Here is a 24,155-nt window from a genome sequence, read left to right as displayed (position 1 = left end):
CACGCAAAAGTTCTCTCATCACGCATTGATCGGTGAGAATCCCTTTAGGAGTATTTCCTCCCATGCAACGAAGCCAACATTGAAATAACCATTTGAATGATTCAATTTCTTCATTTTTCATCAAAGAGCATCCAAGAAGTGTTGACTGACCGTGGTGATTCACCTCGACAAAAGAACCACAAACCAAATTATACCTGAAATAATTTACGATAGTGCATAATGAAAAATCATTACGTATACCCAAAAAATGATTTTATACACCCAAAAAATCCAATATACACCTCTGTAGTAAATTCATAAAACAATATTAATTTAGCATCATAAACAAGAACAGCATATTACCTATTGATATTGTGGGTGGTGTCAGATGAAATAACATCTCCGAAATACTCAAAGGCAGCTCTGCTCCTTGCATCGGCCCAAAAAGCGAGCTTAATCGATTGATCTTCCTCGAGTTCGAGCTCGAAAAAGAAATTTTGATTCTTCTCTTTCATTCTTAATAAATATTTCCTGAATTCCTTTGCATCTTCTTGTTCCGAAATATTCCGCACTTCTCTCGTGATGTAATTCCTCACATCTTTTTCGATAAAATTTAACTCTCGGTGACCCCCAGCTGCCGCAGCAAATGATTGGTAAGTTTTACTCGGTCTGATACCAGCCTCCTCGTTATTCTCTATTGTACGACGAACGGACATGCTTAGTTCCCTATGCTGTTTGAGCATCTCTGCTTTAGTTAGACAGCAAGGGTGTGAATGATGAAGCACGACCTTCGAAATGATCCAAGCACCAACATCCTTCAATGTGTGTATATAAATTCTTGCAGGACAATTTAAACCAGCTGTAGGATTTGTCTTCTCGGTCGGAGATATTTTAGATTTCCATTTTCCCTCTCTGCTACATGTAATCAATTGATTCTTAATCTCGTTTCCCTTCTTATTTGTGCTCCAAACTCTTGTAGAAAAACCTGCAGTCTTGGCATAGTCCTTGTAAAATTTTGCAGCATCTTCAAGGGTGGTAAAAGTCATTCCAACTTTGGGAACAAACTGGTCATCAACAACATAGAGAGGCTGCAAAATACACCATGTTAAAAACTAAAAATACACCCAAGAATTTCTGATCTACACCCAAACGACAACAACTCAACTAAAATAATAAGAAAAGCCATAAAATGTAAATACACCCAAATTTTCCCTAAAATACACCCAAAAGGTTCTGATCTACGCCCCAACCTCTGGTATAAAATGCACAAAATTAATCAAAACTAGAACATTAGATTCAATTCACAGTCAATGTTCACGCATTAATTTCACAGTGAATGTTCACGCATTATTCAGCTAGACAATCACAAATGACTAACTGCATCAAATTCAGATTCAATAATTAACTGAAACTAAATCACACCTCAGGGACTTCATTCGATTCAAATTCAAAATCTACTTCGCAGTGGTTTATCTGACAATCTGAAGTTGAATCATCCATTATCTTCAAAACGATTTCAAAACACTAATTTAGATACCATGAAAAAAAAACAAAGCTAGAGTACAGAGAGAGAAACGCACGTAAATGAAGAATAAGAAACCAGAGATAAATCACGAAAAAGGATGAATGAAAAGGTAGAAGAAACGCAGAAAAGAGATCGAACAAAATTGGCAAGAGATTCGAAGGAGACGAAATTTTTTAAATTTTGGAAGTTATATATTTGCGCGTTAATTGATTTGGATTGATTTAATATTCTGTTAAATAGGCGTGTGAAAGACAGATGCCACAAGAGGCGCATTTAAGGTAAAAGACTTGTATAGCTTGTAAGCCTTAATTGCTTGTATGCAGAGATTATTCGTAAAATTTATTATTGTTGCTAGTCCTAATTGTTTATTTGAGAATAATTTTATGCTGGTCCTAATTTTTGGTTTTGATTGCTTGTATATTGAAATTTTTTTAGTATGATTTATTGTTGTTTGAGAACAAATTTGGTTTAGAGCATTGATAAAGTAATAATTGTATCTGAATTTTTGTTCATTTATTGTGTTTGTATCTAAATAGATTTTGGCTTGATAGTTGTTAACTTGTTATGTACTGTATCATTATTAATTTGTTGTTTGATCTTGATGTATCTTTGTTGTTCATTTATGTTTGTATATATGCAGCCAGCAAGCAATGAACAGCCTAATAACCCAAACTTGAAGTTGAAGCTGAAAATGTTAGACCTGACAAATGTGTTTTTTTTATGTTTAGTTATTGAAATGAGTTAAAATTGTATTGAATTTGAAAGTAATGTAATGTTATTTCAGTTTATTGATTGTTTTGAACATCATTTTACTGTGATTAATTTTTTGTTAGGATTTAAAAACCGAAAAAACTAACTGAAACAAACCGCTTTTGGTTTGGTTCAGTTCGGTTCGATTGTTACACAAACAGCAAACCAATTAATTAGTACTCTGTAAAAACTGAACAAATCGGTTTGGTTGATTTTTAGTCCAAATCCAAACCAAATCGAACCGATAACACCCTTAACCAATTAGAAGAAAAACATCTCATTTATTTTTTTTAGTTATCATCTTCTTCAAATTTGAAACAAAGTTAAATATCCCAACATTAACTTAAATATAACTGCCTAATATATTGAATTTTTTTATAAATAAATAATTTAAATATTTTATTTACGAACATATTTATTTTTTTTATTTTTTTTTACATATTTCATTTATACTGTAAACGAATTGAATTTCCATATATCTCGTTTACAATGTAAATGAGATATATGTATTATTACAAAAAAAAATTATGATTAAAATAATATTTATGGTATGATTTAGATCGATTTACAAAATAAAAAATAATACAATTTATTACTATTTAGATCAAATTAGATACATTTACAAGTAAAATTTATATATAATATAAATTTAATTAAAAAAATTAATGGTAAATTAGCACTGGTTCTTAAAAAAGTCATTAATAACTACTCTTATTCTATTTTCAAGTGCTTTCTATCTTCTAACGTTGTAAAATTAGATAGTTAATCTCTCCTAAACGGTTAATTACTCTTACAAACTTATAAATTTTTTATTTTTTTGACATTTTCAATATGATAAATAGCCATATAACAAACGAACTTTAAAATATATATAATTTAAATTTAAAAATTAATACTCAAGAGAGTACATAACAAATTTAAAATTTGACAAAATTTTAAAATTTTTTATATACTCTTATGAGTACTAATTTTTAAATTTAAATTTAAATTGAGAACGTTAGAAAAAATAAAAATAGAGATTAACTGCTTATTTAATTTTATTAAAAAATTAACAGTTTAAAATATAAAAAATACGTTATAACATGGGATAAAAACTACTTGTGAGTGAGGAAGTAGTTATTAATGACTTTTCTAAAAAAAACTAAGTTATATGTTTTCAGAATTAGGTATGCCCCTAAATTTTATTTTGTTTCAATTTTGTCCCAAAAGTTTTGCATCAAATATACGCTCGACGGCTAAATTTTTAAAAAATTTAAGACCAATCTAACAATAATGCATGAAAACTATGCTTGATTTGCTTGTGTTGAGGGTTGTTCTTATGAAATAATTGTTGTTGAATCGGTCTTAAATTTTTTGAAAAATTAGCCGTTATGGGTATATTTGATACAAATCGAAAATTCTGGGACAAAATTGAAACAAAATAAAACTTAGGGGTATTTTTAAAACTTGTATCAAACTTTAGGGACAAAAAATATACTTTACCCTATTTTTTATCAGATTAAATTTTACTTGTAAATTTATCTAATTTGATCTAAATAGTAATAAATTGTATCATTTTTTATTTTATAAATCGATCTAAATCATACCATAAATATTATTTTAATCGTAAATTTTTTTTGTAATAATATATATATCTCGTTTACCGTATAAACGAAATATATGAAAATTTAATTAATTTACAGTGTAAACGAAACATGTAAAGGAAATGAAAAATGATAAATATACTATAAATTATCTATATTCGTAAATTAAATATTTATATTATTTATTTATAAAAAAAATCCCATAAAAGTACCAGTTTTATCCCTTCCTTATATTAATAAATTGTTAAATTGACAAATTCAAATCCAATTACATTCAATTTATTTGATTTCTAAAACAATAAAAATTAATTTTGAAAAATGAATAATTAAAAAAAAAAGATTTTTCAAACCAAATAAAATCCCATTTTTATAGTGAAAGTATGTTTAAAAGTAAATTTAAAATATGAAATTTTTTAAATCCAATGAAACGAGTATATAATTCAAACCATCCAATTATAATTTTTGACATTCATATTTTAATTTTGAAACAGTATTTAGATCTAAATTATAATTGAATCATGTTAAATTTGATAAATTAATGAAGTGATTAATTTAAAAATTTTAAAAATAATTAAATTAACTTAAATTATGAAAATTTATGTTTAATTGTTTACTAAACTTTAAAATTTTCCACAAATATATATATACACGCACGAAAGTATTTCAGGTGAGACAACTTACTGTACTGGATGCCATGCCTGTGAACCATTGAAATTTAATATAGAATATAAACACTACAGATTCCACATCCGAAAAAAAAACCACTACATATTATAAATGAATATAAAAAAATATATTAAAATACATTTATGTTATTATGCAGAATAAATTACTATTTATAGTCATGAACTTTACGAACACTGATAAAAATATCCATTAAAAAAAAAAGAATAAAATTCTATATCTAAGCAAAATTCTTATATAAGTCTATCTAAATTGTTGTAACAACTTTTCAAATCACACGCTCTTCTCCTTCTTCTTTTCCGTTTCTTTCTCCTTCTCCTTTTCCTCCTCCTCGTATTTCTTCCTCCTCTTCTTCTTCCAAATTCGCGTAGGATCTTCTTCTTCTCTTCTTCTTCTTCTCCTCCTTCTTCTTCTCATCCTCTTATTCTTCTTCTTTTTCTAAATTTGCACACGCAAGTTTTCTTCTTTCCTACTTCTTCTCCTCCTCTTTCTTCTCCTCCTCTTAGAGATTATCAATTCAATTCAAAACAATTCAATTCAATTCATAATGAACCGAACATGTTATTAAGGTGAAATAATTGTATAGTACTAAATGAACGGAACATTATCCATTATATAAAATCAAATTCAAAACAGTTTTCTGCATAATAAAACTGAACACGTTATTAAGGTGAAACAATTGTATAGTACTAAATGAACAGAACATTATCCATTACGTAAAATCAAATTCAAACCAGCTTTCTACATAATGAACCGAACACATACTTAAGGTGAAACAATTGTATAGTACTAAATGAATGGAATATTATCCATTATATAAAATCAAATTCAAAACAGCTTTCTGCATAATGAACCGAACACGTCATTAAGGTGAAACAATTGTATAGTACTAAATGAATGAAACATTATCCATTACATAAAATCAAATTCAAAACAACTTTCTGCATAATGAAGCAAATACGTCATTAAGGTTAAACAATTGTATAGTACTAAATGAATGGAACATTAATCATTATATAAAATCAAATTCAAAACACATGTGTCTACAACTTAGATATTACCAATTCAATTCAATTTAGAACACCTGCATCCATTCAATTCAATTCAATTTAGTAATTGCATTCCATTCAATTCGATTGAAAAAATAATCCATTAGCAAAATGTTGGTGTTGTTGGTGATGACGATAACGAAAGAGGAGGAGGAGGAGGAGGAGAAGAAGAGAAGAAGGAGGAGGAGGAGGTATGCATGAATTTGAAAGAAGAAGAAGAGGACGTATAGGAGAGGAGAAAAAGAAAAAGTGCATGTAATGATGCTCTTTTAATGAGAGTGATTTTTGTTTGTGTTAGACCGACTTCGATAAACTTGGATGAAAAAATACTTGGATGTGTAGCAATACCCTAAAATAAAACTAACGTTGTATCTATGAAAGATTGACTCCATGTGACAAAAATAACTAAACCCTAATTTTTTTGTTGAATTTTTAATAAAATCTTCAAATTACTCCTTTTTTTATTTTCTTCTCTAAATTTTCACAATCCTCACCACCACCGACACCGTTCTTGATTATCACTGCCTTGGTGTCTCCTCTCTTTCTTTCCATTGGCACCACTCACTGTGCTGCTCTTGAATCTTATTTTCGTCATTTATGAATCTTATTACCATACGGATCGTGCTGCTCTTGAATGTTGAGAATTAGTGTTCAAAAATTTTAGTCACCTTCTCTATCACAAAATCTTATCCCTCGTTTTCCAAAATTTTCTCTTCCTAACTATCTGCCTATGCACCTCTCTTACCGTCACCGTCACCGACCCCTTCCTCCCTCTCCTCCTGCCCTCCTCTGCCGCTTCCCCAGCCTCAAATCAATCAACCTCACAACCATCTACTTCTCTCAGAGATCTTTCATTAGCGACCTCAACGTTTTTCTCGCCCAATTTGGTTCCTCCGACTTGCCATATCCCTCCATTCCCCGAGCCTTTCTTACCTACCCGATTTCCCTTCCATTGGCTTGCGAAATCTTTCCCTAAAGTTTCCAACTTCGAAATTGTTGACGTGTTACCGAAATTATTGACGTGTTACCGAATCTTTGAAGTTGCACCCACGGAATTGGAACTCATCACGAGATGCTTCCCTAACCTTAAAGAACTCAACCTTAGGTTGTCGAAAGCGTGAGGCCAGCCTACCATTCCTGGTGATTGTGGTGGTGGTGGTAGGAACGTGTCGAAGAGCGCAAACCCGTTCATGATATACAGGTTCCAAGTCATGCTTCTGAACGCGTCGCGAACTGAGTTGTAGGTCTGAGTCTGGAGTCGAATCACAACGGTTTCGCAGTCTACAATGATCCCTCCATTGCTGGACTGGTCCAGCGCAAACATCGCTAGTGGAATGGAGATCATGTATCCAACGACGCTGACTTCTAGTTCTTGCGAAGTGCTCCAGTAGCGGTGACAGTGACGATGAGTGGAGGCAGTAGAGAGGGGGATGAGAAGTACTGGTAATCAGAAAGGTGTTGGTGGCAACAAAGAGAATTGTGAAAATATAGAGAAGAAAATAATAAAAAAGGTCATTTAAGAATTTTATTAAAAAGACAACAAAAAATTAGAATTTGATTATTTTTGTCACACAAAACTTATCTTTTATGGATACAATATTAGTTTTTGTTTTTAATAAATATTTTTGTCAACATTTACAAAGTTTATAAATATAAATAGTAGTTTATTTTTATTATGTAAAAAAAATCAGAGTATTATATTTAATATTCTAAAACACCAATTCCAAAATAAAATATAAAGGCTTCGAATACTTAAAATTATACAATAGAAGAACACTAAACAAAATACAAATAAATATTATACTAAAAGTTCTCATAAGCCCATAACGTAAAAATAATACAATAAATCATTTATATATTAAACAATATTCTACTGAGACAATGGCATAGTACTATTGCTATATTTGTAATTTTTCTTTCTTCCTCTCTATTTTTCTTTTACCTTTCTCTACCAACCAAACATAGAATGATTTTGACATGTAAGATATTATTAATAAAGTAATTTAATTGATAACTATGAGTAACTCGAAAAATTTTGTTGTACATTATACAAAAAAAAAATTATGTATATACTAAAATTTAGTCATTAAATCAGTTATTATGTATTTATGTATAAAAACATTTGTTATTTAATTTATTTTTTGTTGTGGCCCAACCCAGCTGGCCTCATAGTCGACCCGGCCCAACACTCGATCTCGCCCGACTTGAGTGGCCGATATACGAGACATTACACGTCTGGACCCTGGCCCGGACACCTCTCTTCCTGTGAAAGCCAGCTACCTCACAGCTGGAGCGAGGAAAGTTCTAGGAAGGTGGGTCTATCCTCATGGGACCCACCCTTCTGACAAGGTATAAATGGAGAGGGCCCTGACCCTACCCCTCCCCCAAGGTACGTCACTACCATACTCACTCCCATAGCCACTTAGATCCTCTTCTGACTTGAGCATCGAAGTATCTTTGCAGGTGGCACCCCCCTCCTCAACAGCTCGGGAGATCGTTAAGCCTCAGGACGCCTCTCTTGGGACCTACACCAAGGCTGGTTCCCATCATTCCACCATCAGAGCTCCACTGACCCGTTCGGAGCCCAAGGAACCGAACATTAACGCCATCTGTGGGGACCTGCTAGCATGGACTTTCTGTTGGGTCTTGTAGAGGCGGACGACAGAAGCGAACCGCACGGGGAGGAAATGGTCCCCAGAAGCGGCAGGGTGGCCTCCGTGGCTTCCTCTCGCGAACGCACCAGATCCCCCCTACGGCAACCCGAGCTCCCTTCGCGCTCCCACGAGAGGCGACCCTTCGGAGGAACGGGTAGTGATAGCGCCAGAATAATACAAGAGCTGCGCCACAGAGTGCAAAACCTGGAGCGGGAGGTGGCTGGCAGAGAGCGCCACCAATCAGCTTTGAAGCAAGAGCGTTCCCAATCCCTGATATACCACTATTTTATGGTTTATTTTGTACTCAATTGAGTGGATTTTATCAATCTTTCATACACTTGTTCATACAAAATGCATGTTTTACATTCTCCTTCCGGATTTTGTGCTATGATTGAAAACATGCTTATTTGGCCTTATATTTGCTAATATTAATCTTCTCTTATTACCATTCGATGCCTTGATATGTGCGTTAAGTGATTTCAGAGATTACAGGGCAGGAATGACTCATAGGATGGAAAGGAAGCATGCAAAAGTGGAAGGAATACAAGAAATTGAAGGAACTGCAAAGCTGTCAGCCTGACCCTCTCGCACTAAATCGACCATAACTTGAGCTACAGAGGTCCAAATGATGCGGTTTCAGATGCATTAGAAAGCTAACGTCTGGGGCTTCAAAATGATATATAATATTTTATAGTTGCCCTGACGATAAGTGACGCACACGCGTGGTTCTGCAAAAAATTAGTGACTTGTATGGACCAGATTTCGTCCCCAGCGAATTCTGGGCTGTTTCTGGCCCAGTTTTCGGCCCAAAAAATACATATTATAGGCTATAAAGTGGGAAAATCCATTCATTCATGAAGCAAGCTTTAATAATACACAATTTTAGGATTAGATGTAGTTTTAGAGAGAGAGGTTCTCTTCTCTCTCTTAGGATTAGGATTTAGGATTTCTATTATGTTTAGGCTACTTCTCTTCAATCACAGGTTCAATATTCCTTTAATTTATTTTCTACTTTTATTTATTCCATTACTTTAATTGTCATTTATCTTTTTATTATTGATTTACAAACTTTTCATGTTAGGATTTGAATTTATGTTTAAATGCAATTTGAGGTATTTCAGATTAATGATTATTTTATTTATGATGATTTCAATTCAATTTAGATTTATTTTCCCCTTTTGGCTTTGGTTAAGTAATTAGCAACACTTGAGTTATCAAACTCAGCTGTTGATTGAAATTAAAATTCTCTGCTAGTTAATTGGCACTCCAATAACTATAGTCTTTTCATAGGAGTTGACTAGGACTTGAGGATCAAATTAATTAGTCCACTTGACTCTCCTTCGTTTAGCAAGGGTTAATTTAAGTGGGAGCAGAATCCAATTCTCATCACACCTGATAAGGATAACGAGGATAGGACTTAAATTTCTTATACCTTGCCAAGAGATTTTTTTATTATTATTAATTTATTTTTCTTGTCATTTAAATTACTTGTTCCTTATTTTAAAAACCCAAAAATATATCTTTTTACATAACCAATAATAAATCATACTTCCCTGCAATTCCTTGAGAAGATGACCCGATGTTTGAATACTTCGGTTATTTATTTTTATTGGGTTTGCTTTAGTGACAAACAAAACTTTTGTACAAAAGGATTCTTGTTAGTTTAGAAACTATACTTACAACGCGATTATATTTGTGAATTTCTTTACTAGCAGAAATCCGAACGTCAAAATGGCGCCGTTGCCGGGAAATTGCAAACGTTTGCCTTATTATTGGTTATTGTAAATATTTTTCTTATTTGTTTTCTTCATTTTGATCAAAAATTTTAAGTTTGGTGTCATTTTATTGTTTTTCTCTTTCCTCATTAAATTCAAAAATAAATTTTCTCTTTATTTTAATTAATTTTTTTCGAATATTACAAAAAAAAATTTCAGATTTTTATTTTAAAATTTTTTATCTTATCTTATCTTAGTTTTAAATTTCAAAATTCAAATCTTTTTCAAAAATCATATCTTTTTCAAAATCTTATCTTATCTTATTTTAAAAATCAAATTTTAAATTTCAATATTTAAATTCCAAAATTCAAAATTCAAAATTCAAAATTTAAATTTAAAATTTTAAAAATCAAACCTTTTCAAAATTTAAGTCTTTTTCACATCTTTATCTTATATTGTTGACTTTTTCAAAAATTCAAATTTCAAATTTTAAAATTCAAATTTTAAAATTTAATTTTCAAATTCAAAAATTTAAATTTAAAACCTTTTAATTTAAAAACTTATCTTCTCTTACCTAACTTATCTTATCTTTTCTAATCTTAAAATCAAATCTTTTTCAAACCTTTTCTCTTATTTATTTTATTTTTTTTCTTGTTTATTTGTTTTTGTTTTTAATTTTTATTAGTTACTATAAGTTTTTACCCCGTCGCTTTGAGTTTGGTTCTAATGTTGTTGTAAGGAATGGAAGTTATAACAGGAACATGCATCAGGGTCAAAATAATCAGAGATGGAAGGAGCCATGAGGATCTGATCAACCCTTTCGGCAACAACACCTTCCACAGTACCACAGACAAAGACCATTCCACAATGCATGTCGAGACAATAGTTATGGTGGGTCCCCTTGTAGTTACCAACAAGGCCCACCATATGATTATGAACCGCCTCCTCAACACAACTCTGGACCACCATACTCACAAGCCCCCTACTACCAAACATCATCACATGATTCTGACCCTTATCCACCATACCAACCACCTTATGAGCCATATGAACCATATATAAAACCACCCCCAATTCACCATTTTACGAGCGCAACAAGAATCAAGGGTGCAACTCAAGGAAACATTTGAAAAATTTCATGCAACCCTTCACCAATTGAATCAAGCGATAAATCGATTACCTTCCCGACGTTTGGACACTCAAGAAACCCCCGTGGCTTCATGTGAACAATCTAATGAAGAACGTAGCATGAAGGAGATACTAGAAACTCCAGTGGACAGTACGGAGCATGACTTTGTATTGGAACAAGTGGAGGAAGCCATAACAGTTGCAGAGGAAGAAGTGGTTGAAGATTTAGAGATGCAGAACCTCCATGGGAAACTCAAGTCATAGAGCCTCCTTCTAAGACGTTTGCAATTGATGTTGAGGAGGGTGTACAACCTCCAAAGTATATCATGGTTGAAGACTTTGAAGGGAATGATCAAGAGATGGATTCAATCATTGATGAATTCTTATCTACATTGGAATCCTCTCCCATTGAAATTGACATGGAGATTACAGAAGAAGAAGCACAGCCTCCCATGTCCTTGGTGAACAATGAAGCAGAGATCGAATTGGAAGAAAGTTACCAAGAGGAAGAGGTTGATATTGAAGAAGCTTGCAAAGAGGTGGAAATTGTCAAAGAAGAGCACAAGGAAATGGAGCTAGAAATCACCTTGCCAAAGTTGTTGGAGACCTCTCCCCCAAAGCCATCACCATCTATCCCTTCATTCAAGTGGGTAAATCTTTCATCTCTAAGCTTAATTAGCTCACTTGAATATGATTTACTTGAGACAAATGGGCAACTCAGAGCTCTTTGTGGCTTTAAGAGTAAGAGGGAGATGGTTAGTGGTTGGCAACACAATCCTAGGTTCATTGTGGTAGGAAGCTCACGGCTGAGTTATCATGGTTGGAAGAATACTAAATTGTATGGGTCTAGGAAATTAGTTGGCCGCTTTAGTGAGAATTCAGATTTCTTGCTACCCAGATGGAATCATGATGATCAACAAGAAGACGGGTGCAAAAGCAAGGTTTGGGATCCCGGAATTCATTCCAACAATCAACACTCTTGGGGCCTTATCACTTGCTTTAACCTGCTTGAAGGCTTTCTGCGCCTACTTTGGGATCCCGGAGGCCATTGGAATCACAAACATTGGTGGAGATTCCTGGATGAGTTCAAGCACAAGCCACCATAACAAAGGACTCCCCAAATGTCCAACTTAAGGACTTTAACTAAAAGTGCTAGGTGGGAGACAACCCACCATGGTATGATCGTTCCTTTTCTTCAATTTTGATTTTATTTCGTTTTGTTTGTTTTTGAGTTTTATTTTATTCTATTTTTATTGAACCAGGAATTATTCATAGCATCCACACTATCATTGCATTTTGCATCCTGCATAAAAAAAACACGCACGCGACGCGAAAGCGTCGCCGACGCTTCCGCGTCACATGTGCGTTGGGAAGAAAAGCAATTTAAATAGAAAGTCACGCGAAAGCGTGGCTGGAGGCGTGCCTTAGGCACAAACATGCCCACACGTCCGTGTCACCCACACGGCCGCGTCATTTGGAAAATAAGCCTCCCCATGTGTTCGCGTCACCCACGCGAACGCGTGGCCCTGCAAAATCGACGTAAATGGGTGTATGACAGCAAGTTATGGTGGAGTAGGGCTGGAATGATGCTAGAATCACAAGCCCTATCACATGAACGCGTGCCCCACCCGTCCGCGTCATTTTTAAAAGAAAGGCCATTCACGCGTGCGCGTCACCCACGCGCACACGTCACCCAGATTTTTGGCAAAATGCATTTAAAATAGAGAGTTGCGCGACCGCGAGGCTGCTCTCGCACCAATTGCACAAATCAGGCCACGCGACCGCGTGACCCACGTGTCCGCGTCACCTGAAAAACATCACACACCATGCGACCGCGTCACTCATGCGTCCGCGTCACATGCGCCGCACAGCTTATCCAGATCAGCGCCAACTATCTTATCTTTTCTTCCCCAATCCTAATTTTTCCCTCCCCCTTCTTATTTCTTTCTTCTTCTTTCTCATTTTTCTTTCCTCATTACATTTACATTCTTTCATCCATTGCATTTTAATTTTGTGTATATTTTTATTTTCTTTTCTAAATTTATTATTTTACCATTGGTGTTAAATTTTCTTATTCAACTATTACATCTTTTCTGGTATTATTTTGGTGCTTAGTGACTTATTTTCCACTGTTGGGTAATATTATTTAAGTCAATGTTGATCTTTTCTGATACCTGTATTCCTTTTGTATTGACATGAGCTTATACTATCTTGCATTACCCACACTCTCTTTCCCTTTGTTGAATTTTTGCACTATTGATATGCCGTTTGCTTCTACTGTCTTTCCTCTTGCATGTTGTAGCTACCATGTAATTGAGACCCTCATTATTTGGCATTAACCCACCTAGACTTTATTTATTTTCTTATCTTTATTTCTGGGTTACTTTTTCTTCTTTTTCCTCTTCTTTCAGGCTAGCCACCAAAGAAGGGAAAGGGAAAGCTTCTAAATGGGGAGACAAACAAGTCCATCTGCACAATTCTTGGAGAAAAGCATCAGTTGTCGCAACCCGTCCACTTGCACATCTCAGCATGCACCAAGGACAGTGCAATCTTTAAGTGTGAGGAGGGTAATACCGATCTTCATGGGTTAGTTATTTTCTTCTCAACACCAATATTTTATTTTCTTTGTTTGTTCATTGTTGCATTTGCATGTTTGATTGCATATTTGTTTGATTTTGTGCATATTTTACCACTTGGTTAAAGTAATATTTTCTTTTTCAAGAAACTTTTTATAGCATTTCACTAATTTGAATTAAACTTTTCGAAAAATTTGTTTGAAGAAATATTATACTGGAACAAGGTTTAGAGCTCGAACACAAAACCTGTGAGATTTTGAGCCTATTTGAATTGGTCGCATCTTATCAACCAATATTTTATTTTTTGGTGTGTGTTTTTCTCTCTAAAATTGTGATCTTTGTCTTGCTTAATTCTATATTTCCATTGTTTGATGTATGCATGCACTTATATGATTGAGGCCCTTGTTTCACTAAGCTTACATACCCATATGGCCTTAACCTTTCATTATCCTTTGCAAACCAATATTGAGCCTATTATGCCCCTTTGTTCTTTACTTTAGCACATCATTAACTCTAAGCGGAAAACAATAATTTCCTTAATTTGAATCCTTGGTTAGCTTAGACTAGTGAGAGTGCTCATAAATTAAGTGTGGGAAAAGTGGATTTGGAAACATTTGGTTTGAGAATTGAGTATGTTAGAATTTTCTGAAAATGTGAAAGAATGTTGAGAATATGTTCATGCATTCAATACCTTAATCATATGCCTTGAGAAAAGCAAAAGAAAGAAAAAAAAGAAAAATAAAGGAGAAAAAGAAAAGAAAAAAAGAGCAAATAAATAAAAGGGGGCAAAATGCCCTAAAGTAAATGGTGAAAGCAATGCATATGTACTGTACTCGAAATTAGGATGCATGAATATGTGGAAAACATGGCTAATGGATAGTTAGATGTGATATTATGATTACATGGATTGTCTAAAGTTAGGTGGAAAGTTTAAGTTAATTAAGGATTCAGATTTTAGTCCACTTGGCCAAATACAATCCTACCTTGACCCTAACCCCATTACAACCCTTAAAAAACCTCTTGATATGTGTATTTGTGCATTAAATTTCTGTTGATTGTTAGATGAAGAGAAAGCTTTAGAAAGCAATATTAGTAGAGAATTAAGAGATCGAACCTTAAACACCTGAGCGATTAGAGTGTATACACTTCCGGTGAGGGTTCGATGCTCTATTCTTTGTTCCTGGCTTTCATGAGCTATTATCTTCTGCAAGTTTACTTGTACTTTATTTTGTGATTTGAATTAGTGAATTCCAATTCATATTTGTTCTTAAAAGATTTGTTTACTTTTAACCAAGTAGATAGAAACATCTTAGCATGTAGTTCCATTCATATAGATAGGTTGCATTTCATACATTCTACCATTCCTCTTCACTCTCTTATAGCTTCTCCTGAGCTTAGCATGAGGACATGCTAATGTTTAAGTGTGGGGAGGTTAATAAAACACTATTTTATGGTTTATCTTGTGCTCAATTGAGTGAATTTTATCAATCTTTCATATATTTGTTCATACAAAATGCATGTTTTACATTCTCCTTCCTGATTTTGTGCTATGATTGAAAACATGCTTCTTTGGCCTTATATTTGCTAATATTAATCTTCTCTCATTACCATTCGATGCCTTGATATGTGCGTTAAGTGATTTCAGAGATTACAGGGCAGGAATGACTCAGAGTATGGAAAGGAAGCATGCAAAAGTGGAAGGAATACAAGAAATTGAAGGAACTGCAAAGTTGTCAGCCTGACTCTCTCGCACTAAATTGACCATAACTTGAGCTACAGAGGTCCAAATGATGCGGTTCTAGTTGCGCTGGAAAGCTAACATCCAGGGCTTCGAAATGATATATAATATGCCATAATTGCCCTAATGATAAGTGACGCGCACGCGTGAATCCACACGCATGCGTGGTTCTACAGAAAATCAGCGACCTGTACGGACCAGATTTCGTCCCCAGCGAATTCTAGGTTGTTTCTGGCCCAGTTTTCGACCCAAAAAACACAGATTAGAGGCTATAAAGTGAAAAAATCCATTCATTCATGAAGAAAGCTTTAATAATACACAATTTTAGGATTAGATGTAGTTTTAGAGAGAGAGGTTCTCTTCTCTCTCTTAGGATTAGGATTTAGGATTTCTATTATGTTTAGGCTACTTCTCTTCAATCACAGGTTAAATATTCCTTTAATTTATTTTCTACTTTTATTTATTCCATTACTTTAATTGTCATTTATCTTTTTATTATTGATTTACAAACTTTCCATGTTAGGATTTGAATTTATGTTTAAATGCAATTTGAGTAATTTCAGATTAATGATTGTTTTATTTATGATGCTTTCAATTCAATTTAGATTTATTTTTCTCTTTTGGCTTTGGTTAAGTAATTAGCAACACTTGAGTTATCAAACTCAGCTGTTGATTGAAATTGGAATTCTCTGCTGGTTAATTAGCACTCCAATAACTCTAGTCTTTCCATAGGTGTTGACTAGGACTTGAGGATCAAATTAATTAGTCCACTTGACTCTCTTTCATTTAGCAAGGGATAATTTAAGTGGGAGCAGAATCCAATTCTCATCACACCTGATAAGGATAACGAGGATAGGACTTAAGTTTCTTATACCTTGCCAAGAGATTTTTTTTTATTATTATTAATTTATTTTTCTTGTCATTTAAATTACTTGTTCCTTATTTTAAAAACCCAAAAATATATCTTTTTACATAACCAATAATAAATCATACTTCCCTGCAATTCCTTGAGAAGACGACCCGAGGTTTGAATACTTTGGTTATTTATTTTTATTGGGTTTGCTTTAGTGACAAACAAAACTTTTGTACGAAAGGATTCTTGTTAGTTTAGAAACTATACTTACAACGCGATTATATTTGTGAATTTCTTTACTAGCAGAAATCCGAACGACAATCCCCCCAGAGGAGAGGAAGAAGCCCCCGAAAGAGTCGCTCCAGGCGTACTCTGAGCCCTCGATCGGAGTCAAAGAGCCAAGGGGAGAGCAGGGAAGTGCCAAGGAGATGGCGAGATCCTGTAATCTACACCCGACCTCCGACAAGAAATACTGTGGAGGAAAACCAGGAAGACAGCAGAGAAAGACCGAGGAAAAGGCAACCACCTGTGATAATGGGGGCATCCCCTTTTCCCCATTCGATCCTCGAGGTCCGGCTATCGAAGCACTTTGATAAGCCAACGAACATGAGGTACGATGGGACCCAAGACCCCCAAGAGCATCTAATGGCCTTTGAGTCCAGGATGAACCTGGAAGGGGTGGGTGACGAAGTCAGGTGTCGCGCCTTCCCTGTGACCTTAGCGGGACCGGCAATTCAGTGGTTCAATTCTCTCCTCCAAGGCTCCGTAACCACCTTTTCCGACATCGGTCGCGCCTTCCTGGATCAATTCACCACACGTATCGCTAAAGCAAAGCACCTGATCAACTTGCTCGGGGTGACAGAGAAAACTGGCGAACCGACTAGGAAGTACCTGGACAGGTTCAATGACGAGTGCTTGGAGATTGACGGTCTAACCGACTCGGTGGCCAGTTTGTGCTTAACGAACGGTTTGCTGAACAAGGATTTCAGAAAGTACCTCACCACCAAGCCCATGTGGACAATGCAAGAAATTCAAAACGTAGATAGGAAGTACATCACTGATGAGGAGGTTGGTCAGGTCGTGGCAGCCAACAAGCAGCAGCCCACCTACAACCATGCCTGCTAGCCCGGTAGCGGGGAAAGGCCTAGAGAATACTCCAAAGTCGGAGCTCCAGCTAAAAACTTCAAGCCGTTCCCCGGGTAGGGAAGTTTACCAACTGTACCCCTTTGACAGCCCCAATTATGGAAGTCTATCAGCAGATCGCCGACAAATACATCCTATCGAAACCCCGGCAACTGAAAGACAGGACGGGGGGAAACAAAAACCTCTATTGCGATTACCACAAGGGCTACGGCCACAAGATCCAAGATTGTTTCGACCTAGAAGATGCCTTGGAGCAGGCGATCCAGGAAGGAAATTTGGCAGAGTTCTCCCACCTTATAAGGAAACCCCGAAGACGGGATCGTGATTGGTCTGGCGATGACAAGAGTCACACCGTGAGGCAGAGACAAGAACCGGAGGAGGATAATGAGTGCGGCCTCACCATCGTGAACATCGTGGTCGGGAGAGACGTGGCTCCTAGGTCGAAATCTGCAAGCAGGAAGGACGCCAAAGTCTTGGCTGTGTCATCGTCCAGGTCTGCCCCTCCCTCCAGAAGGACCGTCAATATCATTCGGACCCGAGGACCAATGGTTTGACGACTTACCGGAGAACCCTCCGATGGTGATCACGGCTAGAGTCAGAACTGGCTTAGCAAAATGAATCCTAGTGGACACTGGGGCCGACTCGAACATCATGTTTCGCAATGTGTTTGACGCCTTGGACCTTCAAGACGCTGACCTAAAGTCCCATCGACATGGCGTAGTCGGCTTGGGGGACAACTTTATTAAACCAGATGAGATAGTCTCCCTACCAATGTCCATAGGAGGAGGAGGAGGGAAGAGGTCGGTAATGGCGAAGTTCGTAGTCTTGAGAGACTCCACGGCCTACAACCTCATTTTGGAAAGAAAGACTATCAACGAGTTCGGGGCAGTGATTTGTACAAAGTTGTTGATGATGAAGTTTGTCGCAGATGATGGGTTAGTGGGATCCATCAGGGGAGATTTGTAAACGGCAGTCGCGTGCAACAACGCCAGCCTCTCCCTGAGAAAAAAATCCAAAGAGGCATTCGGACTTTTCCTCGCCGACCTGGATGCCAGGGTTGATGACAAACCCAAACCGCAACCCGAGGGGGACCTCGAGAAGTTTAGGGTCGGCGACTCGAAGGAAAAGTTCACCTTCGTGAACAGAAACTTGCCCCATGACCTGAAAGAACCTTTGGTGGAAATGATCAAGGCTAACGGTGAGCTATTTGCTTGGACGCCAGCCAACATGTCGAGGATAGACCCCCATTTCTTGTCACACCACCTAACTGTGAGAGCAGAGGCCAAGCCGGTGGCCCAAAAAAGAAGGAAAATGTCCCAAGAAAGGTCGGAGGAGGTGGCCAGGCAAATGGCCAGTCTACTAGAAGCGGGCTTCATCCGGGAACTCGACTATTCGACTTGGCTGTCGAATGTAGTTCTGGTTAAAAAGCCCAGCGGGAAATGGAGAATGTGCGTGAACTACTCTGATCTTAATAAAGCGTGCCCGAAGGATTCTTTTCCCCTCCCTAATATAGATGCTCTTGTAGATGCGGCGATGGGATATCGGTATCTGTGTTTTATGGATGCTTATTCTGGTTACAACCAGATACCGATGCACCGACCAGATGAAGAGAAGACGGCGTTCATAATGCCAGGGGGAACATATTGCTACAAGGTGATGTCGTTTGGTATGAAGAATACAGGAGCTACGTACCAAAGGCTGATGAACAAGATATTCAGCGATCTTATAGGCAACACGGTGGAGGTGTACGTAGACGACATTCTAGTAAAGACAACCAAGGTTGGGATCTCATCGATGACCTGGAGAACGTGTTCACTTCTCTTCGGCGACACGGCATGAGGCTTAATCCACTCAAGTGCACCTTCGCCATGGAAGCTAGGAAATTCTTGGGGTTTATGATAACCCAAAGAGGAGTAGAGGCCAACCCAAAAAAGTTGAAGCGATCCTACAAATGAAGAGACCGAGATGTGTAAAAGATGTCCAGAGGTTGGCAGGAAGACTCACCGCACTATCCCGCTTCCTCGGTGCGTCAGCAGCTAAGGCCCTACCAATCTTCAACTTGATGAAGAAGGGGATAGCATTCGAGTGGACCCCGGCGTGTGAAGAAGCCTTCAAGCACTTCAAGGAGATAATCTCGGCACCACCTGTTCTCGGGAAGCCTAAGAACGGAGAAGCACTATACCTGTACTTGGCAATAACCGATGAGGCGCTGGCGGCGGTCTTGGTACGAGAGGAAGGAAAGATCCAGCAACCAATCTATTTTGTAAGTAAAGCACTACAAGGAGCGGAGCTGAGGTACAATAAGCTGGAGAAGCTAGCATATGCACTCCTGACCTCCTCCCGCAGGCTACGACAATACTTCCAAGGACACCAGGTAATTGCCAGGATGGATCAGGCAATCTGCCAGGTACTCCAGAAACCCGATCTGGCATACCGAATGATGACATGGGCTATCAAACTATCCCAGTACGACCTGCAATATGAACCCAGGAATGAGATTAAGGCTCAAGCCATGGCCGACTTCCTGGTAGAAGTAACAGGAGGCTCTACCGAGACACCGAGCATACGGTGGAAGCTCCATGTGGACGGAGCCTCCAACCAAACGTTCGGGGGAGCAGGGATCATCCTGGAAAATCCAACCGGAGTCGTATATGAGCAATCAGTCAAATTCGAATTCCCGGTATCAAAAAATCAAGTGGAATACGAGGCCCTTCTGGGCAGCCTAGTTCTTGCAAGAGAGGTCGGAGCCACCAGAATAAAGATATGTAGCGATTTGCAGGTCGTGACGTCATAGATCAATGGGACATACCAAGCTAGAGGTTCGCTATTGCAAAAATATTTGGAGAAAGTCAAAGAGTTGAGCAAGCAATTCGAGGAAGTCACAGTGCAGCACGTCCCGAAAGAGAGGAACACACGGGCAGACCTCCTATCAAAACTGGCGAGCACAAAGCCAGGAACGGGGAACCGATCTCGCATTCAAGGCTTGGTAAAAGAACTAAAAGTGACCTTGCATTTAACCCAGGCAGATTCCTCCTGGATGGACCTGATCACCGATTTCCTAGAAAGCGGAAAACTCCCCAGTAACGAAAAGTTGGCAAAGATGATAAGGAGGGAAGCGGCCAAGTATGCAATCATACAAGGCCAGTTGTTTAAGAAAGGGCTTAGCCAACCCCTATTGAGGTGTCTGCATCCCGACCGAACGGACTATGTGCTTAGGGAAGTCCACGAGGGATGTTGTGGCCACCACATCGGGGGAAAGCCTTAGCCAGAGAGCTCATCAGAGCCGGTTATTACTGGCCCTCTATGATGGCAGATTCTAAGGAATTCGTGAAAAGGTGCAGAAGATGCTAGGAGAACGCCAACTTCCACAAAGCGCCAGCGGCTGAACTAAACCTACTAATGGCCTCCCGGCCATTCTCGCAATGGGGAATCGACCTGTTAGGACCCTTCCCGGTTGGGCCAGGGCAGGTCAAGTACCTAATATTGGCTATTGATTATTATACCAAGTGGATAGAGGCCGAGCCATTGGCCAGCATATCCTCGGCTAATTGTCGGAAGTTTATGTGGAACCAGGTAATAGCCATATTTGAAGTCTCGGAGGTTGTTATCTCGGATAATGGGACGCAGTTCGCCGATAAGAGGTTCGGAGAGCTTCTTGCCGATTTAGGCGTAAAGCAGAAATTCTCATCAGTTGAACATCCCCAAACCAACGACCAAGTCGAGGCTACGAATAAGGTCATCTTGCAGTGTCTCAAAAGGAGATTTGACCAGAAAAAGAGAGCATGGGCGGACAAGTTAGCCTCGGTCCTATGGTCCTATCGCACAACTCTGCAGTTGTCTACCGGGGAGACCCCCTTCCGACTTACCTATGGGGTAGATGCAATAATACCCGTGGAGATTGGTGAACCGAGCCCACGACTACTCCTGGGAGGAGTCGAAGAGGCCGTAGAAAAGGACTTGGTGGATGAAGCTAGGGAGATAGCCCACCTATCAAAGACGGCGTTAAAGCAAAAGAATGGCCCTGCGTTACAACGCCAAAGTACTCAAGAGAGAGTTTGAGCAGAGCGACTGGTTCTACGACGCAACGATGTTGGACCCCCAACACCTGGGGAAGAAAAGCTAGCGGCAAATTGGGAAGGCCCATACATGGTGAAGGAAGTTCTTGGCAACGGCACCTACAAACTGGAACGGCTTGATGGCAAAGAAGTACCGAGAACTTGGAACGCAAGTAATCTAAGGAGATTCTATCCCTAGCAGCCGGGGCACACTAGGCAAGTAAGCGTTTTACCGGTTCAACCGGTTGAGTAAGACCTATATTGCTATATGTGGGATTGTTTGCCCTTTGTTATTTATTTGCCATTACCATATATTCATATTACTTGACATTGCTAGTTTATTTCCAATTAGTTTTACTTAAAACTCGTTATCTCTTTATTTTGCGTTCAAAGATTACTCGACCAAATTATTTTACCAGAATGATCAACGACAGAACAAGACGGTACCCCGGGACTGATCACCCCGGGAACCACTAAGATAACAAAGACCGCAGTCAAAACGGTAAGAAATAGTGACTAGGGCACTTACTGACAAAACGGTGAACGAGCGATTTGTTACATTTACGCCAAAATGGCAATTGAGTTTACCAAAATAAAGTATTCAAAGATCTACATACGCCAAAACGGCAATCAAGTATACCAAAATAAAATATTCAAAGATCTACATATTACAAAAACCAAAGTACAAAAGCAAGACCACGTCACTTCTTTGGCATGTCAACAATTTTGCCATCTTTGATAGTCTTGAAGACGCCAACAGTCGAGGTATCGAAATCGGGAGCCAGCAGCTTCATTTGGGCCTTCAAGGCCTACTCAGTCATCAAGATAATGCTCTTCCCTTGCCTTACGGTCTCCTTGTACTTCCTTTTCAATTCAGCCATTTCGTTCTTGGCCGTGGTTGCCGATGCAAGGGCCTCATCGCGCTCTTTCTCAACCTCTTTCACCCGGCCCTGACCAGCGTTGAGCTGACTCTCCAAGTAAGCTCCCGCTTCGTAAGCTGCACCACGGCAGCATCAGAGGTCTTGACCTTCTCCTCGGCGCTAGCTAGCTGCTCCCGAAGCAATTGGACTTCAGCCTTATATTTATTATTATCTTGGACAGAGGACTCGAGCCTGTTCTCCAATGACCGTGCACCTACCAGGGCAGATTCCACTCTCCTCGCTATGGCGGCTCCCCGGAGCAAGGTACGGTACATCCACCTGGCCTGGGCAGAGAGATCCCCATCATGGAAGAAGCCCTCCGTGCCGAGAAGCAGTTGGAAATCAATAAAGTTCCCGGCATCGAAGTTCTTCTCCATTACTGTAAGAACTCCCTCGGGGCTAGAAGACAACTTTCGCTTCCTCGGGTTGTTAACGACAATTACCTCTTTGTCCTCCACCTCAATCTCTGGCTGAGGATTCAGACCACCGCTACTCCCGATCACCTCACCCTGAGTAGGTTGGGATTGAGCCCCAGCCTCGACGGCATTGCTGGGAGGCACCTCCTGATTCTCGGTATCCGGTTCCTCGTCGGTATTGCCAGCAAGGAATGTGTTGAATAAAGCATCAAGCCCAACCTAGTCGCAAGCCATCGACACTACATAAGCAGATAAAAACTCGTTAGTCGGTAAAACGGGTAATAAAACAACAAAAATAACAAACAAGCAATCGATCAAGCGACCACCCACCAATATAGCCTCTAGCCACATCCTGATCCCCCATAAGGAGGTGGGGGTTTACGTGGTTCCTACCAAAGATGGCCAACAGGACGTCGGCAACCTTCTTGTTCTCAACCGACAACCCTTTATACGTCACCTTGGTGAAGGCATTGGACCCCGCTCCAAAGCTCCAATAAGTCGGAATACGACGTTCACCATCCAACGTCAACCAAAAGGGATGCCGACCGTCGATCGGATGAACCTTGAAATATTTGTCCTTGAAACTGTGGTAGAGATCCTCGAATAGAGCAAAGATCCTCCGACCTTGAGCCGATCAGAAGGACATAAAGCCTTTTTTTGGCCTTCCCTTCCTTAGATGGGTTGGTGAGGGTAAAGAGAAATAAAAACACATCGACGGAGGCCGGTAACTCCAAGTATGCACAAACCATCTTGAAACAGCGAATCGAAACCCAACTGTTCGGATGCAATTGAGACGACGCTACGTCACACCAGTTGAGCAGCACCATTTGAAAAGGAGAGAAGGGGATACGAACTCCAGTTGAGTGAACATCGCCTTGTAAAACCATATCCAATTGGCGATCCGGGGGGCGTGTAGGTTTAATTGGTATATCCGCTCATGAGCGGCAGGAATGAAGACCTCATAATTGGCTTCCTCGTCACTCCCGCCACACAAGTAATCGGCTTGTCGAAACCAGTAAGCTCCTCCAAGTCCATCTGGTTAGGAGAATCCTTCACGTCCGAGGTTACCCAGGCGTACCGATCATAAGGTGCTCTCGCAGCGGGAACCCGTGCAACAGGACAATGGGCCATACCTACAGTGGGGGCACCACTCATAGTTAGTCTAAGAAATCCGGAGATCGGGCCTGGCCCACAAACTACAGTTTGCCTATTCAATAGCTACAGTTAAACTAGGGATAAATCTATGGCCAAAGTAAAGCAAAGCCTAAAAAATCAACATTCTGGAATGGTAACCCCCCTAAAATGCATCTACCTAACACTAACGTCCTTCAACACGCAACACAATCCAGAGGAACAGCACGCATACAAAAGTGAAATAGAAAAGCAA

General features: G+C 38.6%; 3 protein-coding genes across 3 annotated transcripts; 2 read left to right on the top strand and 1 right to left on the bottom strand.

Moving 5' to 3' along the window:
* Nucleotides 1–338: 338 nt before the first annotated feature.
* On the bottom strand, nucleotides 339–1,479 carry LOC148544151 (protein FAR1-RELATED SEQUENCE 5-like). Its single transcript, XM_088498216.1, has 2 exons — nucleotides 1,402–1,479; nucleotides 339–1,043 (listed from the first exon to the last, which is right to left on the bottom strand). Exons 1-2 carry the CDS (start codon nucleotides 1,477–1,479, stop codon nucleotides 339–341), a joined length of 783 nt encoding a protein of 260 aa, XP_088354342.1.
* Nucleotides 1,480–16,840: 15,361 nt separating this feature from the next.
* On the top strand, nucleotides 16,841–17,359 carry LOC107615298 (uncharacterized). The gene has a single exon (XM_016317382.1). The coding sequence runs from the start codon at nucleotides 16,841–16,843 to the stop codon at nucleotides 17,357–17,359; it is 519 nt and encodes a 172-aa protein (XP_016172868.1).
* Nucleotides 17,360–19,328: 1,969 nt separating this feature from the next.
* Nucleotides 19,329–20,642, top strand: LOC107615299 (uncharacterized). The gene is made up of 2 exons (XM_016317383.1): nucleotides 19,329–20,057; nucleotides 20,172–20,642. Exons 1-2 carry the CDS (start codon nucleotides 19,329–19,331, stop codon nucleotides 20,640–20,642), a joined length of 1,200 nt encoding a protein of 399 aa, XP_016172869.1.
* Nucleotides 20,643–24,155: the final 3,513 nt, after the last annotated feature.

Source organism: Arachis ipaensis, chromosome B9 (genome assembly GCF_059453495.1).
Source record: "Arachis ipaensis isolate K30076 ecotype BB chromosome B9, ASM5945349v1, whole genome shotgun sequence".
Lineage (NCBI taxonomy): Eukaryota > Viridiplantae > Streptophyta > Magnoliopsida > Fabales > Fabaceae > Arachis > Arachis ipaensis.
This window is presented reverse-complemented; position numbering and strand designations above follow the sequence as displayed.